The sequence below is a fragment of the Haliotis cracherodii genome, unplaced genomic scaffold (assembly GCF_022045235.1).
Source record: "Haliotis cracherodii isolate W230 unplaced genomic scaffold, xgHalCrac1.p SCAF_5, whole genome shotgun sequence".
Lineage (NCBI taxonomy): Eukaryota > Metazoa > Mollusca > Gastropoda > Lepetellida > Haliotidae > Haliotis > Haliotis cracherodii.
The window spans coordinates 50,715,458-50,730,317 of NW_027266308.1; the positions used below are offsets into that span (position 1 = coordinate 50,715,458).

The 14,860-nt window shown below is 38.6% G+C and overlaps 1 protein-coding gene across 2 annotated transcripts in view; it reads right to left on the reverse strand.

The window, feature by feature from the left end:
- Nucleotides 1-537: 537 nt before the first annotated feature.
- The window catches only part of LOC139444310 (egl nine homolog 1-like), a 34,773-nt gene continuing 20,450 nt past the window's right edge, over nt 538-14,860 (reverse strand). For both annotated transcript variants that reach the window (XM_071225245.1, XM_071225244.1), the window contains 3 exons: nt 10,114-10,250; nt 9,800-9,864; nt 538-7,440 (listed from right to left, as the gene is read on the reverse strand). In XM_071225245.1, the coding sequence (XP_071081346.1) occupies nt 7,379-7,440; nt 9,800-9,864; nt 10,114-10,250 (264 nt within the window). In that variant the 3' untranslated portion in view covers nt 538-7,378. The remainder of the gene's footprint in view (nt 7,441-9,799; nt 9,865-10,113; nt 10,251-14,860) is intronic.

Genomic DNA, 14,860 nt, shown 5'->3' on the forward strand with positions numbered 1-14,860 from the left:
AGATTTCGGTCGATTGCAGGATTTGCAAAGCATCTCTTCCTTCACCTTTGAGTCAACAGATATTTTCCCAATCTGTTCGTGTTCTTAATCAATATGCTCACGTGATATGATGCACTTCGCAAAGTAAGACACGTTTTATTACAATATAGATCACTGCTGGGTGAACAGAGGCACAACTTTAACAAAGTCACTTGCCCAAGGAGACACATGTTGCAAGTGCTTCAGTGTGTGGCACGACCGACGCCCTAGAAACTCTCAGGAGCCAAACTGTTGAACAGGATGACCCATCCCCTCTGCAACCGTCCTTGTGTCACTTCACCAGATGAGTGACCTGTGCGCCTTTTCACAGGACCATGTGCCACCACAGGACGACAGGACCACGATCCTGCTCAGTGAGCTCTCACCCTCAGCAGAGGTGTTGGAGACCAATTCTTCCTTTTCATTGTTATTTTCCATACCTTACAGTCATTGAAGGCATTCAATGTCCCTTTAGTAAGAGACATAATCAACAAACCAATCAACAAGCTTAATCACTGATGTTTTATTCTATCGTGTCGAATATTTTACAACATTGGCATTTGGCATGGCATTGCTTCATAATTGGAAAATTCTCACAGGATAAACGTACTGTACAATCTTCATGGTTATCCTGATTACAAGAAATAAGCACCAAACAACTCACATACACTCATACTTACATTCTGTAACCATGACAAAAAGCAGCATTGACATAATACTGACTAAATCCGTACATTGGTTTGTCCATCTCTTCCCAGTCAGTTATTCAAGTCACTAATACACATCTCAGGAACACCTGGTATCATCACTGACTTTCATTGATCCATTCATATAAGTTTCAACGCTGTTTTGGCTTTTAGGCCCATTGAATCTATTTTGGCGGATAATCGAGGCTGATATTTCTCTGGCATTAACCATTATAAGTTGTAGCAGGATCACATGGCTTACATGGGGTTTTATGCATCCTACGTTTTATACCATGAGCAGGAGGCGAGTGGTATAAAACGTAACCAGGGACCCTTGTAATCTGAGTTCTGCTACAACGAATTTATCGTTCTGACATGTTTCAGAAATCCACGTGCAGCCTGTTTTCTGGTGGTGGAGTATAAGGGATTTAGTCTCCTTCTCAAAAACGTATTTCCCTTGCAGGCAGGATACATAATATTTTATCAACCACTCAGATATCAACATGCTGACATGGCGGTATGACAAATATATTTAGCCCACACTTAATCCTACACAACTATATAAAGCGTACAAAATTGAGAAATGTCCAATGCATGACAGCAAACACTATAGACAGTCAAACCCTTTCTTCCTTTGGCGGAGTAACATAGCACCTCCTGATTGAAGGTTCATTGCTTGCATGGAAGTGTGGGAGTGAATGTTGCTTTTTCTCCCCAATAAGGAACATTTGAGTGACAAATTGGCAGCCTGCATATAATAGTCTGGCCAGGCAAACCAGTGGTTGATAGCATAAGCAACAACAAACACTGGTATGATGAAAAAATCATCCAGGTTTTAGTTGCCTCCAAACACAAGCATGGGGGCCATAGGAACATAAAAGACCCATCTCCCACTGAAACAGTAACACAATTACCATATATGTGAAAGTAACCTTTCTGGATCACAGGTTCGACTCTACCAGCTGACTAAAAACAAGATGAAAATACCAAAAACATAACACAGGCATATTGAGCCATGCTTTTAAACTTACAGCAATTCGAAAATAGATCTTTTTTTATCATACTCCTATCTGCACATCTCTCCTAATCCCACCTCCCCCAACCAATTTCTTTGATAAAACAAATTGTATTACCTTCAACACCTGGCTTAACCAATCACCTTTACAACTTCCAACAGTACAAATGGTAAATATGCTTCACAAAGAGGAATTGCCCACCCACATGCCCCTTTTTGGTCCACAAGTTTAAGAATCATTTGGCAAACTGTGTTCCATCAATGCCCGGAATCAACCCTGCCTGAGAATAGAGGTGCCAAAGTCCAAGGTACTGTGTGCATGTTACAGGACAGTAACTGACTTTGAGCTATACTCTTATGTGCCTAAACATCATGATGTACACAAACAATTACTTTGACTAGATTGTCTACTCTTGCATTGCCAGTGGATAGTAAGTTCGCCATGTCCTGTAAAAATAAGTCAACCTATAATTTTGAAGGTTACTGTAGAGGATTGTGTGTAAAGATTGTATAATATTTCATTTTCCATACAAGGGTTCTATGGAGGATTGTAATATAAAATTTATGGAGGATTGTAAAAGGAGGCACTTTGGAGGATTGTAAAATAAGGGTTCTAATGAAGGATTACAAAGGTTCTAATCAAGGATTGTAATAGGAGGATACATAGAGGATTGTAATACAAGGTTTTATGGAGAACTGTAATACGAAGGTTATAAGAAGGATTAGAATACAAGATTATATGGAGGCGTCTAAAACAGATATTCTATAGAGGATTGTAAGATAAGGGTTCTAATGAAAGGTTTACAAGGGTTCTAATCGAGGATTGTAATAGAAGGATACATAGAGGGTTGAAATACAAGGTTTTATGGAGAATTGTAGCATACTGGTTATAAGAAGGATTGTAATATAAGATTACATGGAGGAGTGTAATAAAAGGTTGTAATTAAGAAGAGAAATAAATTAGTCTTTAATGGACATTGTAACTAAAATGTAAGTCCTTGGTTCTAAGGGAGGAATGTCATAAATGGGTTCTAATGGAAGATTGTTATACATGGAGGATTGTGAGTGAGTGAGTGAGTTTGGTTTTACGCCACTTTTAGCAATATTCCACCAATATCACGGCGGGGGACACCAGAAATGGGCTTCACACATTGTACCCATGTCAGGATTCGAACCCGGGTCTTAGGCATGACGAGCGAGCGCTTTAACCACTAAGCTACCCGACCACCACAATGGAGGATTGTGAATTCAATGGGTCCTAATATGGATTGCTGCAGCCTACAGCCTGCAAATCACATGCTTTTCATTGTGGATGTGAAATAACACATTGAAGGGAAATTGTAAGGAACCAACTGTTTAAGTAACGAGCTATGATGGTTGAAAAAAACCAACCATATTATTTGTTAAGAACATGAACTATCTTCGACATATAAAATATCACAAATGAATTATTAACACTTAACTTTCTGTGAAGTATTTTAGCATCAAGAACAGCTAGGATTTCCAGGCAATTGAAATTAATAAATAGAATGTTTCACTTAAGTTTAATGAGTGGTCTTACTTGAGAGTCCCTATGTCTGTACTTCACAACTGTATACCCATGTATGGATTTAACCCAGGCAAGTTGATAGAAAACAAACAGACCAAAACACTAGCCCACCCTGGTGCTACACCTCTTGGGTTTGGTTCTTAATGCTTCATGTAACCCTACACCATAAGAAGTCCCTTGCATGGAACCAACATGTTTTAGCACCTGCCTCAAAGAATACTCTGCCTGAATGCTATTGTACAGCAGTACAGTATTGATAAATGACCAATTTCAAATTACAATCATCCTAACATTAATTTTAGCATAGATACAAAATACAACGGTAACTCATGAATAAGGGCTTTAGGATGGCAACATATGCACAGACAAAGTACCCTGTAACTGACATAAAACACCACCTAATAATTACATATGATAATCACACACTGTTAAAGCAGATAATGAACACTATAGGTGCTATAACATCAGGGACAAACACTGCTTCAAGATATCTACACCATGCATCAGGCACTCCCATAACAATTTTGGCACATACTTCTGAATGAGAAGTAATTTACTGGCTTTGGTTATTTCTTCAGCCTGTTCCCCAGACAGGGGTCCCCCACACACTGATCCCCATTTTGGTTTTCCAAGATGGGTTGTCAGTCTACTGCTGCTGCTGCTGGTGGTGGTGGTGCTTCCAGGGCTTTATTCAAACAGTATATTTCATGCACTCAGTGAAACGAAATAGTGAATGCTAATTGACCTGGAATATCAATTGCAGTTTGCCAGTGAGGAAAGTTATTTTGATAATCCAGGTCAATAAAGAAGTGATTCTGTAATTGTCATACCTCCTAACAAGCCCACAAAGCTACATGGCATTCCATTCTACCATGGGATGGGCACAAAGAAATATTCTCAGAAACGAGAATCCCCAATGTAATATAAAGTGCTGAAATTTGCATACACAACAAACAGTGCTGTAAATAATAGCCAGAAACCACACAAAACTGCAGGCTCTTGAGGACTGGCTTCTGTTCATTTCTGGACAATATTCATACATGTTAGACCGGACCAATGCTTTTTTGTGTTAAGTGCACACATCTGGTCTAACTTTTGCAACAGTAAATACATCTAAATGAATATAAAATGTGATACTTGATTGAAAATAGGCTTGTATTGTTTCTATTATCTTTATATTTCTATATATAGAGGTTTGTTTAAGGAATTACGCCTCAAATCAACCTTGACAACATTGTTTGCTCCTGCCTCTTGGCAAACTGACCAAGACAAGACAAAACAAGAAATATCACTGACCTGGCCTTTTGTGATGAAAGATAAGCAGGAGAACCACACATACTTGTACATGGAAGGGTGCAAGAAGTCCCTATCAGTTGGTTGGTTGGTTGGTTTGTTGTTTAACGCCACATTCAGCAATATTCCAGCAATATGACGGCGGTCTGTAAATAATCGAGTCTGGACCAGACAATCCAGTGATTGATATCAAGCCCATCGATTGGGACCAATGACATGCATCAACCAAGTCAGCGAGCCTGACCACCTGATCCTGTTAGTTGCCTTTTACGACAAGCACAGTCGCCATATCAGTAGATCTACCCAGAGTGAACATGGTAAATACTGTGATGAAAGACATGAATTCATAGGAAGGTGCCACAATAAGAACCATAACATGATTCCAAGAAATATCAAAAGCCAAAAAACTTGATTTGAAGAGACACATATTTTTATCCATCACAAATTTAACCTGCAGAGCTTCTTCCTGGATAGATTAATGAAACTGCTTGATCAGTGCACACAGAGCCTATGTAGGTGACAGTATCAACGATATTACACTAAGTCACTGTGACCAATCTCATTAAAAAAGATCTGGTATGATCACATTACGCGTCACCTCAGAACGACCTTTCACGAACTTTAACCAACCAATAAAATGACTCACAAGAAGTCGACGTTAGTCAATCAGAAAGCAGCTTTCTTGAACTGTGCAGCACTAGTTTCTAATTGGTGACTTCCATTTAAGACTACACTTTGAAACATATTTTGACATGGTTCACGATTAAAAAAAAACGAAAACTGAACAAAAGAACATTATGCATGTCTAATAGATGGCTGAGACTGTAAGGGTGTACTTCCCACAGGCTATGCAAAGTCTCTTCGGTTCAAATGTTTATCCCATTGAAGCAATAATTGGATGATGATTTTGACTGAATCTGTCGTATAGCCTGTAACTGTCATTCGGAATACCCTGTGTTAACCTTTCTGAGAATGCAGGAACACGGGTGGCACAGTCATCTCTGCGCAGAGTTGCATCCTTTTGGGCATGCCAGAAACCTATGATTGTTGGTTCGATTCCCGGTGCGCCTCGATTATGTTTCTAGGTTTGTCAGCACCATACCCGTGCTCCTCCTTCATCAAAGTGGTAAACGTCTGAGACCTGCATCACTTTGGGCTTCTCTGCCACATTAAGCTGACACGCTGCGATATAACTGGAATAATGTTAAAAGCGGCGTCAGACCCAACCCACTCACTCACTTTCAGAGGATGCCTGATTAGAAAAAAACTTTCTGGATGTTACTTTCCTAATCTGGTAAGTGAAGCTCAGATTGGTTGGATGAAAGGTCCTTCTGATGTGATGGGATATCCTCAGATCTTTGTTTAGCAGTAATGAGAAATAAGATTTCATTTTAATGAGATTGAACTGTGACAGATGAACATCAACATTCCAAAATAGATTCATTCCAGTAAAGCTGACAAGTAATAAACATGATCCAAGTACACATCAGGATTGACTCCTTTAAGTCAACACTGTTGTAACGTCAGCCATTATGGAAAAGCTTGAATGATGCAGAAACAAACAATCCATTTTCAAAGGTGCAAGATTAAATAACATTATTTTCTATGGTCAATGTGTCTTATCAAGCTTATAGATTGTTATGTCTATACATCAATTTATTTTCAGTTTTCTTTAACAGTAACAACTCTCTTCCATGATTAAGTGGCCAGCGTCACCAGCTGGAACTACGTAGTGTTGTGTTAATACAAGGTTACTCCACACAGCGATAGCGCCTTTTCAGCAAATTGTCCATCTCATATATACTGGTGACTGCATCACCTCTAAGAAGTTTACAGATTATTTTTTAATCATCATTGGCACAAATGTTTGGTTTTGGGGTTTCCCTTTTCATATAACATGATCAAACCACATATCTTCGCACAGGGACTAATAATGTATGGCTTAACTTGGAATTTGTTTAATCATATCACATCAAACTCATACAAAAAGAATATCTGTTTTAGCACAGTTTTTGTGACATCAGTGCCCGTTGACCAATCCTGAATCATTATTTGGAGACACTTGTTCTGAAATTCACAATGCTAATATTTTGGCTCATGTCTGTCTGAATCTTAAAGACCTTGACGGCAGAGTATGACAGATTCATAAAATGTCTTGATAGACCTTTTGACAAAACAGGACATACACGATAACAATTCACAAGTGATTCCAGGAAAAACCTTGTTCATGTCTCAGGAAAACGCCTTCTTTGAACACACATATAAACTTAATGCTTTGCTGGTTACGTTGAGCAGAAAGGCGGATATAGTTGTCTTCACAGACAGTTTATTCTAAAAATGAATGCGTTCAAGGGCAAAATGACACCAAAGGAAATCATGTGGTTCTGACTACCATCATTACATGGGTCCTGACATATGAGGGCAATATCTATTTAATATCAAGTGAAAAAATAGTGTGAAATGAAACTTGATTTAATTAACCAAAAATATCAGTCATAAAAGAAAACTGGGATAGGTCAGGTAACAGCTGGCAGAAAATTGGAAAAAACTATGTAATAATTACAAATGTTACAAGTGCTCACATAATATACATGCCTTCAAGTCAAGGCAAAGCATAGGTACACACTCCAGTGTGGCAAGGGTTCAACATTTACACCAAAAAGTCACATGATAGTCCACACTCAAGTTGACCAATCAAGCTTGTGAGAGAAGACATGGCAGCCATCTTGTATAGTCACATGTGTCACTGACTGCATCAACCTTTCGTCGTCTAGCACTGGGAATTGTGGATGTGGTATACAATAAGGAAGGAGGATGCTACGAGTTGCGGTCACCGTTTATCAATGGCACTGCTGACTTCCTTCCATTTCTGGAATGACCTGGAACAACAGAACACATCACTTGACATACAAGTACCCTGAAATGTAATGCAGCATCTCATCACAAAACATCCGACACTGTGAAAGAGGAGAAAGAGAATGGGATGTCTTGAAACAGTAGGTGAGTGACTGAGTGAGTGAGTTATAGGTTCTTGAGTGAGTGAGTGAGTGATAGGTGAGTGAGTGATAGGTGAGTGAGTGAGTGAGTTAGGTTAGTGAGTGAGTGAGTGAGTGAGTGATAGGTGAACGAGTGAATGAGTGAGTTATAGGTTAGTGAGTGAGTGATAGGTGAGTGAGTTATAGGTTAGTGAGTGAGTGAGTGATAGGTGAGTGAGTGATAGGTGAGTGAGTGAGTGAGTTATATAGGTTAGTGAGTGAGTGAGTGATAGGTGAGTGAGTGAGTGATAGGTGAGTGAGTGAGTGAGTTATAGGTTAGTGAGTGAGTGAGTTATAGGCGAGTGATAGGTGAGTGAGTGAGTGAGTTATATAGGTTAGTGAGTGAGTGAGTGATAGGTGAGTGAGTGAGTGATAGGTGAGTGATAGGTGAGTGAGTGAGTGAGTTATATAGGTTAGTGAGTGAGTGAGTGATAAGTGAGTGAGTGAGTTATAGGTTAGTGAGTGATAGGTGAGTGAGTGATAGGTGAGTGATAGGTGAGTGAGTGATAGGTGAGTGATAGGTGAGTGAGTTATATAGGTTAGTGAGTGAGTGAGTGATAGGTGAGTGAGTTATAGGTTAGTGAGTGATAGGTGAGTGAGTGAGTTATAGGTGAGTGAGTGAGTTATATAGGTTAGTGAGTGAGTGAGTGATAGGTGAGTGAGTGAGTGAGTTATAGATGAGTGAGTGATAGGTGAGTGAGTGAGTTATAGGTGAGTGAGTGATAGGTGAGTGAGTGAGTGAGTGAGTTATAGGTTAGTGAGTGAGTGAGTGATAGGTGAGTGAGTGATAGGTAAGTGACTGAGTGAGTGAGTTATAGGTTAGTGAGTGAGTGATAGGTGAGCGAGTGAATGAGTGAGTTATAGGTTAGTGAGTGAGTGATATGAGAGTGAGTGATAGGTGAGTGAGTGAGTGAGTGAGTTATAGGTTAGTGAGTGAGTGATAGGTGAGTGAGTGATAGGTGAGTGAGTTATAGGTTAGTGAGTGAGTGAGTGATAGGTGAGTGAGTGAGTGATAGGTGAGCGAGTGAGTTATAGGTTAGTGAGTGATAGGTGAGTGAGTGAGTGAGTGATAGGTGAGTGACTGAGTGAGTCATAGGTTAGTGAGTGAGTGAGTGATAGGTGAGCGAGTGAATGAGTGAGTGAGTGATAGGTGAGTGAGTGAGTGAGTTATAGGTTAGTGAGTGAGTCATAGGTGAGTGAGTGAGTTATAGGTTAGTGAGTGAGTGATAGGTGAGTGAGTGATAGGTGAGTGAGTGAGTGAGTTATAGGTTAGTGAGTGAGTGATAGGTGAGCGAGTGAGTGAGTGAGTGAGTTATAGGTTAGTGAGTGAGTGAGTGATAGGTGAGTGAGTGAGTGATAGGTGAGTGACTGAGTGAGTTATAGGTTAGTGAGTGAGTGATAGGTGAGTGAGTGAGTGATAGGTTAGTGAGTGAGTGATAGGTGAGCGAGTGAGTGAGTGAGTTATAGGTTAGTGAGTGAGTTAGTGATAGGTGAGTGAGTGAGTTATAGGTTAGTGAGTGAGTGAGTGAGTGATAGAAGAGTGAGTGAGTGAGTTGAATTTTACGCCACTTTTAGCAATGTTCATACAAAATCATGGCGGGGACACCACATTGTACCCATGTGGGAAATCGAAACAAGGCCTTCAGCATAACGAACAAACGCTTTAACCACAAAGCCACCCCACCAAAAACCTTGAGCTCAGGACAAGCCCTTGGAGGAGTGTAATAACTATAACTTAAATCGAATGATATTACTCAGTCTGTAGGAAGAGGGACGTGAAGTGAGTGGGTTCTGGTAAACACTGCATTGAAAGTAAAACTATATTCCACTTTCATCATGTCATGTAAGATTAATGTGGCAGGAAAGGCAACCGATGCAGGTCACATACATTTACAACTTTGGTTAAAATGCACAAGCAAGGTCATTATGTAAACAGAACCTATGCTGGTCATACAAGGGGACATAATGGATCAGGAAGTCAGCTCAGGGATGATTGTGTGTCATTATACCCCGACAGAGTGATCGTTGCTCACAATATCAATCACTGGACTGTCCTGTCCAGACTCGAATATTTAAAGGCTACACTGACAAATTGATGAGTTTGGCATTAAAAGAACGAAGGCTACCAACCTTGTCAAGAAAACAGTGGGATTAACAGCAGTATTTATCAAACTTAACATGATAGAAACGTATGATTTCTCACCTTCGTATCTCCTTAAGGCTTTTGCTCTTTCCTCCATGTCATAATACCACACAGTGATGGCATATCTGGAAAAAAAGACATATACTTAAATATTCAAGCACTAGATGTCCTTCTGCAAGGTTGCCATGGTAAAACACACAGATCTTGACTCGAAAGTGATATATATATAATAATCCAAGGAAAACTTCACAATTCTTCACGCTTTGAGAATACCTACAACAGGTCAAATTTACGGAGGAGCAGGCTGACACTAACTTGCATACTAGTGTTTTCCCTGTACAGCAGTGTTCATACCAGCTGAAAGACAAACTGACCTTTCTCGACTGGAACTCTGAACTTCATGTGGGTTCCGTCTGTCTGACCAGAAGTACAGCAGACGGTCAAACACTGGATCAATGTTGGCCACTCGGTTATTGCCCTCAGGAAATATCCTCAACAAACCACCATTTTTCTGTAACAGATGAAATAGTCTTTACGATAACTATCATGTAAATGGGATTTAACAGTCTCAAGGGTTGGAAAAAATAGTCTTACTGTACACAGTACAGTCCTGTAAATCTCTGATTCATGCCAACTAAAAGATGAGTCAAAGCATTAAACGTGTAGTCTCCACAAATGTGTAATACGTCAGATATAAAACATCAATACCAGAGAATAATCAGAGATTATCCGGCGAAACAGATTACACAGAGGGTAAAAGGCAAAATGCTAATCAAATTGTATGAATGGATCACTGAAATGAATGGATCAGTAATGACTCCAGGTGACCACTAAAAGGGTAAACATGTCCTCTTCTAAGAAATATTTCATGATCTTTAAAAAACTTCAATATTTTTTATTTAAAGCGAAACTTGATTCTGTCCAATTGGCAGTCATTTGTGAACATGGTGAATGAATTCATGTGTAGATTTTAGGTTAAACGATGCCAATAATAAGGAAACTTGTCACATTTTGTTTGCCCAACATACAAAAACAAAGAAAACATATTGCAATACTTAATACCGGTAATAACCTACAGTTTTATAAATACATCTAGACAATGTCTCATTCACACACACCATCAAATATTGCAAAACATTGGTAAATACAATGTCTAGATCTGGGCTGGAAGTGAGTACCAGACTGTGTAGCATAACCTAATGTGTTAGAGTCATGACATCACAAACAGAATCACTGGCAAAACAGAATCACTTGTCAACACAGAATCAGCCAACTTATAACGTGTCTTCTTAAAAAGTCAGAGCAGTTCAAATTATCTTAGAACATAAACTATTTCCAAATATTCTTCAACAAAACAAATCTCCTTGTCAGGGAAAGTCAAGTCAACTTGGGAACTAGCTGTGCATAGTAAATCCATAATTCGTTGTTGTGCAGGTCTGGTTCTATCCGGCTTGATCAAGTTATCTTTGACCTTGACTGCACAGAGGTATTTTCAATTATAGATCATGGTCACAGTCTAACATAGCCCCTTAAAATATATTATGTATTAGGTTCCATCAAAACAATTCCATAAAGGAAGCTTCAATTGTAAAGAAACCCTCTTATAAATGGAGCTGAAAAGGAGGATTATCGTGATTATAGGCTGCTGTAGATGAGAAGGGGATGCCAATATGCCAATGGGGGGTAATACTTGATAATATATGCAGTAGGGTAGGTAACAAACTCATGGCCACAATATGTAAAATTTGACAAATGGTTACGGTTAAACATTATAGTCAGGCATTAATCAACTTTACATTGGTATTATATTGTTTAGGTCATTTAAACGTAAGTGCTAATTATGTAAAGTATTATGACCATGAACATGTGCATTTTACTGTGTAGTACTGTGTCACTGGTCAGTAGGTCAATCCATGCACCCAAAATAGCCTCAGTAAAAGTCAGTACTTAGAACTTCTCAACAGAGGACTACTTGCAATGCTGTTAGGCCTGTCAGAAGTATGCTTTGACACATGCTCATGATGTAGTCAGAATCATACAATGGACTGTCACTCTGTTTTAAGCAGAAATTTCTTATGATTATGGAGAGGGATTTGTTGCTTCTATTAACTATTATTTATTGAACAAATTCATCTCATTGGACAAACACTCAGACAGTAGCCTACATTGCATTGGCAACTGTAACTGATCTAGATTCAAAGTGGAAAAAAAATGCTATGCTAACAATGGGTGCAGGCTAAAATAAAACGTCCATTCAGCAAAACATCACCGATTTCTTGGGCGAAAACACCACCTCATTTAGAGAAAACGGCTACTTTTTGTGGTCACATAAGATTTTGTAATTGAAAAACATGTTTTATGAACACAGCAACAGATTTAAGGGGATGTACATTTCTAGTATTTAGCAAATTTACCATTGACTGAGTTGAGTTGCGTATAGGCTAAGTTGGAGTATAGTTGGAGTATTGACTAATTGCTAATGTAAACTTCTTTTAACATTTCACAATAATTGATGTTTGCAAGTGACTATGTGAGCTAAATTTCATTTATTTCAGTACCAGGGTAAAAAATAACGTGCCCTTTTCTTGGGCAATAGTAGCCGTTTTCGCTTGAGACGAGGCACAGTTTTTGCCAAACTGTGCCGTTTTAGCTATAACCCGCTTACAATTACCAAACACATCTTTCCTTTCAGCTGTTACCCGTTACTTTCGTCACAAACATGCACCTGACAAAACCTCATGTTACTCTATACTTCCCTTGAACTGAGATTTCCTTAACAAAAATAATAAAAACAGCTCTTATTTTGACATCCTCAATAATATGAAGGAAATTAAAACAACAGACTTGTCATTTATAGTCTAACCATAAAAATTAGACCTTTTTCATTAAGTCTAATTTTTTCTATTTTTATATTTTACAGACAAACCAACTGGAGGCCACACATGAAAAAAACCAAAACAACTTTAATTCTATTTTATCTAGTTTAATTTAGTATTTCCTATCATGGCATCAGTGGTGTGTCAGCTTGATGTGGACAGGAAGTAAAGAAGGCCACAGATGTCTATAACTTTGGTAAACCTACAAGCACAGGCATGGTGCTGACAAACCTGAAATATGATCAGGGCAAACAGGAGTCAAACCATTGAACATAGGATTCTGGTTTGCCTAAGGGACGCAACTCTATTCATCAAATAACAGCGCCTAACACACGTGGGCCACCCATGACCCAATGTTTGCTAAATAACTAAAAAACTATTAAGACAGACCAAAATATGTAATATAGTAATATATATATATATATATATATATATATATATATATATATATATATATATATATATATATATATATTACTAATAAAATCAGCAACCAAAACATAAATGCATGTTGCCTATGGTGACTATGCATACCATGAGTTTCTGAAATCTATTTTTGTCACCAGCTTATACATAAAAATGCATACCAGCCTGTCTAACACTAATGCAATTAATTCTACCTTGCCGGCATACACCATGTTACACTCATCCAATGTCACTTTATACTCTCACACTGACATCAAGGAGGCTCCATTAAAAACTGAGCCTACTAAAAAGGTCTCATCCTGGCAACATAGATTTGCAATTTCATCATTCTCTCAGCAAGCCACATGCAAAATATTTATAGAAGACATCAATAAAGTCACATGGACAGTAATTCACCTTATGACTTGGTTAGACATGTTGGGGATGACATAGGGTTAAGGAGAGGTTGCGGCCACTCCCAAAGATTGTGTAAACTTGCTCTCAACTTCTGCTCATAAATTTTAAAGTGTACTGGGATTGGTCTGAATTCGGTAATTGTGGATTGCAAAACAAGCTACTTTGAACAGGAGAATCAGGTTAAGAGACCTGCCTACCTACCATGAAGTAGAAATGTTCCCTGAAAAAGCTCACGATCCTCCATATCTGTATGGTTCTTTGGTCCCATATTTCTTATATCAGGCCTAACATTTTCACAACAGGATGTCACATGACTGGATAGCATACTTCTGATAGGAATACTAAGCAGTCTCATATTGCTATGAAACTCAATTTACATAAATGTGTACTAATATTCATTTGAACTATAAAGATAAGATAAGATAAGATAAGATAAGATAAGATAAGATAAGATAAGATAAGATAAGATAAGATAAGATAAGATTTATTGCAGAAGATTATGGAACAGATGCAATACTGAAATGACAAAACATTAAAATTCCTACATACACTCATAACACATACATAGAGATTATCATGCGAGTGTGTTTGGGGATGGTAAATATCCTGCATTAGGAATAAACATTGTATTAAGCGAGCCTTGGCGAGCTAAATACATAGTGTTTATTCCTAATACAGGATATTTACCATCCCTAAACACACAAGCGTGATAACCTCTTTATCATATAATGTCATTCTTCAATTCTGTGCTTGAAAATCGCTTCCCCTCACTCACAAACATTACCTAAACATAGGTGATGAGTCAGTCGGACAGTGACAGTAGCCAATATAGTTAAAACTGAAATCTGTTTCTTATACAGTGGCGAAGCAACATATACGCAAAACAACAATTGTTTTTACTTGCCTTTCGCGACAATCCATCGGTCTGTCCGCTAGAGTAACTGCCCTTTGTCAAAGGGAAGCTACTCTAACCCTAGTCTATGAGACATCACGGCCAGTGATTGTTCACAGTCGGCCTGTTCTGTCATAACGTTAAGAAGTGTAGTCAGATGTATACACAGCGCCAAAACGAAACAAGGTAACAATTCATACATATTTCGCCTAAACCCAACTATTTTTATTTGTGGAAAAGGTTTCAAGCCGCAGAGGTCTACAAGCACAGATATGGCTTCTGATCCCGCTTGGCTAGGCCTAATGCCCTCGCAAAATTGTTTCGAAATTTGTATCTCCAAAGTTGCCCAAACTTATAAAATGCCTTAGTTACGTCGCAGTTCGACACTGACTTTCAGTATATAAGACTGGTTTTTTTAAATAATTGTATCAATTATCCCTGTAGTTTATCCAGATTCACGATGGTTAATTCTGACTCGATCGCCGAATGACAAGTGCGACGCCATGTTTGTTTATAAACACTGAAAGTAGT